At 39.9% G+C, this 7500-nt stretch overlaps 1 protein-coding gene across 1 annotated transcript in view; it reads left to right on the top strand.

Moving 5' to 3' along the window:
* The window catches only part of LOC138865286 (uncharacterized), a 512723-nt gene that overhangs the window by 353238 nt on the left and 151985 nt on the right, over positions 1-7500 (top strand). Inside the window, exon 4 of the mRNA XM_070135461.1 lies at positions 7365-7500. This exon is cut by the window's right edge and continues 73 nt beyond it. Coding sequence (XP_069991562.1) covers positions 7365-7500 — 136 coding nt within the window. The remainder of the gene's footprint in view (positions 1-7364) is intronic.

The following is a 7500-nucleotide window of genomic DNA, read 5'->3' as shown; positions in this document are numbered from 1 at the left end:
ATGAAGGTAACGAACGAGGAAATAAGAGAGAATGCGAGAAGATGTAATGGCAGAGATTTTATGTAAACACCTTTTCGTCGCGGGAAAGGTTATCAAGCTTTGCAGGTGAGTTTGTGCTGATGGTAATGATAGGGAGGGGGGAGGGAAGAGGGGGAGGAAGGGAGGGGGAGGAGAAGGGGGAAGGGGGAGGAGAGGGAAGGGGGAGAAGGGGAAGGGGGAGAAGGGGGAAGGGGGAGGAAGGGAGGGGGGAGGAGGGAAGGGGGAGGAGGGGGAAGGGAGGGAGAAGGGAGAAGGGGAAGAGTGGAGGGGAGGGGAGGAGTGGAAGGGGAGGAGGGGAGGGGGAGGGGGTTCTTTAAGGCGTGTCTTTATCTGTCTGTTTGTCTGTCTGTCTTTCCGTTTATCGGTTTGTCTGTTTGTCTGTCTACTTGTCAATCTTTCTGTTTATCTGTCTGTCTATCTGCCTCTCTCTCTCGCTCTCTCTCTCTCATTCTCTCTCTGTCTCTGTCTCTCTCTGTCTCTGTCTCTCTCTCTCTCTCCCTCCCACTCTCTCTCCCCATTGAGAATAAGGAGAAGGGCAAAGAGCGAAAGCAGAAAACAAAGAAATTAAAGAATTGAGATGATGATTGGATTACGAAGACAAATAAGAAGAAAGTGTGTATAGGAAGAAAAACAAAGAAAATCTGTAAGGGAAATTCAAGAAAAGGGGAAGAGGGAAGGGTGGAAGGGGAGAAAAAATTGTTCTGTTGTTGATGTTGGCGAGACTGTTAGAAAGCGAACAAATAAATGAAGAAGAGAGAGAGAAAAAAAAACGAAGAAGGGCTCAGAAGGCAAGGGACACAAAATATTTCAGCTGATGCTTTGGACACACAATTTTAGTCCTTACCGACAGGTCATTCCTATTCTATGAGTTTGCTCTATTTGTTTGGTTAATTTTGCCGTTCTTGATTTCTGTCTCATCTCTTTCTCTTTCTCTCTCTTTCTCCCCCCCCTCTCTCTCTCTCTCTCTCTCTCTCTCTCTCTCTCTCTCTCTCTCTCTCTCTCTCTCTCTCTCTCTCTCTCTCTCTCTCTCTCTCTCGTTTTCTTTCTTTCGATCTATGTATCTTTCTGCCTATCTCTCTATCTATCTTTCTCTCTATCTATCTATTTATTTATTCATTTTTATATACATACAAACATACTCTTTACTTTCCTCAATAAATTTCAGATTAGACAATGAATTCTGAAACTCACTTCAAAAATCATTATCTTTCGTCACCCCTTAAATCTCTCCAATAAAGAAAAAATCTACTCCAACCCCCCTTTTTTTCTTAAACTCCCAAAATATCAAAACTTCCATTTATAGGCGATCCGCCCCGTTATCATCTCCCCCCCTCCCCCTTCCCCTCTGCCCCCTCCCCCCCCTTCCCCCATTCCGAAGCCCCCCAATCAAAATTAATTTACCTGGAATGTTCGGCGACTTGGCTAGGGGGGGGGTTGGAGGGAGGGGGGTGACAGAGAAGGAGAGGGGGAGAGGGAGGGAGGGAGTGGGACGGGAGAGAGGGAGTGGGAAGGGAGGGAGGGAGGGAGGGAGGAAGTGGGAAGGGTGGTTAGGCAGGAGAGGAGAAGGGGGAGAGGAGGAAGAAACTGGAGTGGATGGGGGGAGAGAGGAAGGGGACGGAGACCGGAGGGGAAGGGGGGAGGGCGGAAGGGGTTGGAAGAGGATGGCACTGTGAGGCAGGCACCGAGTGTGACCTTTGCTGGAACGCGCGTGCCACCGCAGTCGGAGAACCAGCGCGCATGCACCTATGCTCTCGAAGTGAGGGGAGGGGAGAGCAAAGGGGAAGGAGAGGGCAGAGGGGAGGAGAGAGGTCAGAGGGGAGGAGAGAGGTCAGAGAGGAGGAGAGAGGTCAGAGGGGAGAGGAGAGGTCAGAGGGGAGAAGAGAGTTCAGAGGGAGAGAAGAGAGAGTCAGAGAGAGGGATGTGGTAGAGAGCAGAGGGAGGAGGAGAGATGAGAGGGCAGATGGAAGAGGAGGGGAGGATGGGGGGAGGAGACAGGGGGAAGGGTAGAAGAGAGGTCAGAGGGGAGAAGAGAGGTCAGAGGGAAGGGGAGAGGTCAGAGGGGAGGAGAGTCAGAGGGGAGAAGAGAGGTCAGAGGGGAGGAGAGAGGTCAGAGGGGGAGGAGAGAGGTCAGAGGGGAGAAGAGAGAGGTCAGAGGGGAGGAGAGAGGTCAGAGGGGAGGAGAGAGGAGAGCGCTGAGGGAAGAGGAGGGGAGGAAGGGGGAGGGAGACAGGGGGAAGGGTAGAAGAGAGGTCAGAGGGGGGAAGAGAGGTCAGAGGGGGGAAGAGAGGTCAGAGGGGAGAAGACAGGTCAGAGGGGAGGAGAGAGGAGAGCGCTGAGGGAAGAGGAGGGGAGGAAGGGGGAGAGGGCAGAGGGGTGGGTAGAAAGCAAAGGGGACGGGAGAGGTCAGAGGAGAGGAGAGGAGGTCACGAGGGGAGACACAGAGGAGGAGGGGGGAATAAAGGGGGGAGGGGGGGACTAGGCCTGGCTGGCAGAGGGGGGCGAGAGAGGTGTGTTTGAGGAATAGGAGGCAATGGCGGAGGACAAGGGAAGGGAGAGAGGGAGGGAGAAGGAGGGGGAGGGGGAGAGGGGAGAGTGGCGGCTTCCCGGAATGCCTAAGCCGCGGCCAGTCACAGAGGCATCAAAGAGCAATACCACATCAATCAGAGCAGTTATGATCGGCATCTTTGGTATTGCTTGACCTCCGGACTTGCTTGTTTACTGATGTCATTGCCACTGACATTGTGACTATTATCGCCGTCGTCGTTATTACCACGGTCATTATTGCTGGCACTATCATCATATTTCTCTCACTATCATCATATTTCTGTTACTATCACGTTTCTGTCACTATCATATTTCCGTCACTATCATCATATTTCTCTCACTATCATCATATTTCTGTCACTATCATCATATTTCTGTCACTATCATCATATTTCTGTCACTATCATCATATTTCTGTCACTATCATCATATTTCTCTCACCATCATCATATTTTGGTCACTATCATCATATTTCGGTCACTATCATCATATTTCGGTCACTATCATCATATTTCTGTCACTATCATCATATTTCTGTCACTATCATCATATTTGTCACTATCATCATATTTCTCTCACTATCATCATATTTCGGTCACTATCATCATATTTCTCTCACTATCATCATATTTCTCTCACTATCATCATATTTCTCTCACTATCATCATATTTCTCCCACTATCATCATATTTCTCTCACTGTCATCATATTTCTCTCACTATCATCATATTTCTCTCACTATCATCATATTTCTGTCATTGTCATCATATTTCTGCCACTATAATCTTATTTCTCTCACTATCATCATATTTCATCATCATCATCATATTTCTCTCACTATCATCATATTTCTCTCACTATCATCATATTTCTCTCACTATCATCATATTTCTCTCACTATCATCATATTTTTCTCACTATCATCATATTTTTCTCACTATCATCATATTTTTCTCCCTATCATCATATTTCTCTCACTGTCATCTTATTTCTGTCACTATCATCTTATTTCCGTCACTATCATCATATTTCTGTCTTTCATCATATTTCCCTCACTATCATCATATTTCTTTCACTATCATCATATATCTCTCACTATCATCATATTTTGTTCACTATCATCATATTTCTCTCACTATCATCATATTTCTTTCACTATCATCATATATCTCTCACTATCATCATATTTTGTTCACTATCATCATATTTCTCTCACTATCATCATATTTCTGCCACTATCATCATATTTCTCTCACTATCATCATATTTCTCTCACTATCATCATATTTCTCTCACTATCATCATATTTCTGTCATTGTCATCATATTTCTGCCACTATAATCTTATTTCTCTCACTATCATCATATTTCATCATCATCATCATATTTCTCTCACTATCATCATATTTCTCTCACTATCATCATATTTCTCTCACTATCATCATATTTTTCTCACTATCATCATATTTCTCTCACTATCATCATACTTCATCATCATCATCATCGCAAGCGCTCTAATCCGCTCATATTCTCAGCAATAACGACACATCTAACATCGACATAAAGACACGAAGTCGACGATCTGTGAAGAAAAACTCAGAGGTCAGCAAAATTCCCGAGAATTGCCTAATACTCCAATCTATTGTTGCGAATCTCGAGAGCGATTAGAGTGAAAAAAAAAAAAACGAACGAATTCTTTTAAAATAGAGAAAGAGATAAAGAAAAAAAAAGATATACAAAAAAGAAAAAAGAAAAAAAAGAAACAGTTAAGAGTCGCTTTGTACGTTCGAGTTTTAAATGAAAATTTCACTTGTTGGTCGACTTTGTCTTTCCCCTCTAACCTATTATTCTCGTTTTATTTCTATGTTATTCATTCATTTTTTTAACATTCATCTGTGTAGCAATGGCTGCAACAATAGGTTCCATTCCACGTAGAATATCTTTTGTTTTGAATTTTATTTACATTTTAGCGTTCGACTTCTCTCTGTTATTGTTTATCTCTCTATTTATCCTTCGACATTTTTTTTTTCATTTTTCATAGATTGCATAATCGTGTTCTTCCTTGTCCTATTTACCCGCAAGTATCTTCCATACGGAGCTAAATACAGAGATAATTTGGGGAAGTTACACCAACAGATAAATTGGATATACAAAGGAAAGTGGATAGATGAATTGATAGAGGAAGAGAAAGAGAGGAAAAGAGAGTAAGAGAGAGAGAGAGAGAGGGAGGGGGAGGGAGGGAGAGGGAGGGAGGGAGGGAGGGAGGGAAGGAAGGGAGGGTGGTAGGGAGGGAGGGAAGGAAGGAGGGAAGGAGGAGGAGGGAGGGAGAGAGAGGGAGAGAGGGAAGGGGGAGAGGGAGGGAGGGAGGAGAAGGAGAGAAGGAGGGAAGGAGGGAAGGAGGAGGGAGGGAGGGAGGAGGGAGGGAGGGAGGAGGGAGGGAGGGAGGGAGGGAGGGAGGGAGAGAGAGAGAGAGAGAGAGAGAGAGAGAGAGAGAGAGAGAGAGAGAGAGAAAGAGAGAGAGAGAGAGAGAGAGAGAGAGGGGGGGGGGGGGAAGAAAGAGAAAACAAATTCATTCCTTATTTGCAGATGGTAACTTTTGAATTAGTTTTGCTTCTCTTCTCAGAGTCTGGGGAATTATAATAATACTAGTAATAATAATAATAATAATAATAATAATAACAATAATGATAATAATAATAATAATAATAATAATAATAACATTAATGATAATAATAATAATAATAATAATATTAATGATAATAATAATAATAATAATAATAATAATAATAATAATAATAATAATAATAATGATAATGATAATAATAATAACATTAATGATATTAACATTAATAATAATAATATTAATAATGATAACAACAACAACAACAACAACAACAACAACAACAACAACAACAACACCAACAACAACAACAACAAACAACAATAATAATATGAAAAATCCTCTCATAATGTAAGTCAAATCTACATCAACTGTAGCATTTCTTCTGAAAGGTTTTATTATAAAACTTGAAAAAAGGTTGGAATGTTTACAACGGAAAAGACAGAGGAAGCAGAATGTTTATTACGTTTAGATGGGGTGTCATTTTTTTATTTGTTTTCGTTTTCATCATTATTACGACTAGGCGTAATAGTTGTTGTAATTATTATTGTTGTTATTGTTATTATTATCATTATTGTTTTTATTATCATTATTTGGATTTTTTTTATTATTATTAATATCAATTTCATCATCATTATTAGTATTATTGTTATTATAATTATTATCATCCTCATTATTACTATTCTTATTCTTATTATCATCATTATATTCATTTTATTACTATCGTTTGTTATTATAATTATCACTATTGCTATTATCATCATCACCATTGCTATTACTATTACAAATGCTATTACAATTATTTTTATTATCATTCAAAATGTACATTATTCAAAGATCTAATGTTAGACCTTTTAAAACAACCTAACACAGATTTTGATATTCAAACTGACATGGCAATATTGAGAGTAACTTCCTGTAGGTATTAAATCTCAGATAATTCTTGCTTGAAATTCATGAATGATTTAAACAACTATTTTTCTCATCTCTTCCTCCTTCGACAAACAGAAAAAGTAACTTTAATTTTTCTTTCTCCACTAAAAGACGTCCATTAAAACTGTCTATCCATTTTATCCTATTTAATTCGATAATATCACAACTAACCATTCACGTTGTCTGTTTTACTTAACAAACAAAAATGTTGAAACTTTTTTTTTTTCTTTTTGCATATTCAACAGACCTTAAGCTATTGAATTCTCAGCTCTTTCTGTTAAAAAATGTTAGAATAATCCTCGTAAATTTTATGCATTCCGGTAAATATTATGAATAATCTTTAATCTCCTCTGATCTAGAAACCAACTTTTCTTCATTTCCCTTTCAATATCCATCTATTATAACTAAGCCTTTCGGTTTAATCTCTCTTTATACAACAAATATAAAAATAACCTTTCCTTCCATCTCTCCTGACAAGGAAACGTGAACATTAGCAATTAATTAAAATTTAGACAACCAAGCCTTCCGTCTTATTCTCTTATTAAACAAGCTTTATAACTAACCATCTCTAATCAGTTTTATCTTATTAGATATTTTTCTCTTTCTCATTCAAGAAACATTATAACCAACTATTAGTGTCTGATTTTATTTGTAAATATATCAGGCTTTTTTCACAATAAATAATTTTCTAACCAATTTTATCAAAGTAGACATTTAACCATCTCTATTGTCCTATTAAATTGTAGAAAAAAAATCTCTCTTTTCTCCAATTCATCAAAAACATCTCTTACTACTATAATATAAACAAATATTTCTTTTTTTCACACTAAACAAATTTCCAACCCCTTTTATCTATTTAAACAACTCTTTCACCTTACTATACAAAAAACAAACAAACAAAAAATCCTTCTTTTTTTCCATTCACCAACCATTACAACCAAACCACCTCTATCCTCTACCAATTCTCCAACCCAACTTAACTCACTTAACCATCTCTTTCACCTTACTATACAAAAAGTAAAAAAAATCCTTCTTTTCTTCCATTCACCAACCATTACAACCGAACCACCTCTATCCTCTACCAATTCTCCAACTTACTTAACCATCTCTTTCGCCTTACTATACAAAAAGAAAAAAACAAACAAACAAAAAATCCTTCTTTTCTTCCATTCACCAACCATTACAACCGAACCAAACCTCCATTCACTCTCTCACTCCCTCGCCCGCAGCTACGACGCCAGGAACCACACCGGCCACGGGGAGCACACCTTCCAGCCCGACAAATCCATCGCATCGAGGGCCGTCTTCGAGATCAACGAGTCCCCGGCCCACCTCGTCTTCAACCCGGTGTACGCGAGCGACCAA

The sequence above is a fragment of the Penaeus vannamei genome, chromosome 2, assembly GCF_042767895.1.
Source record: "Penaeus vannamei isolate JL-2024 chromosome 2, ASM4276789v1, whole genome shotgun sequence".
NCBI lineage: Eukaryota > Metazoa > Arthropoda > Malacostraca > Decapoda > Penaeidae > Penaeus > Penaeus vannamei.
Note: the sequence above shows the minus strand (reverse complement) of the source record. Positions and strands in the feature narration are given on the sequence as shown.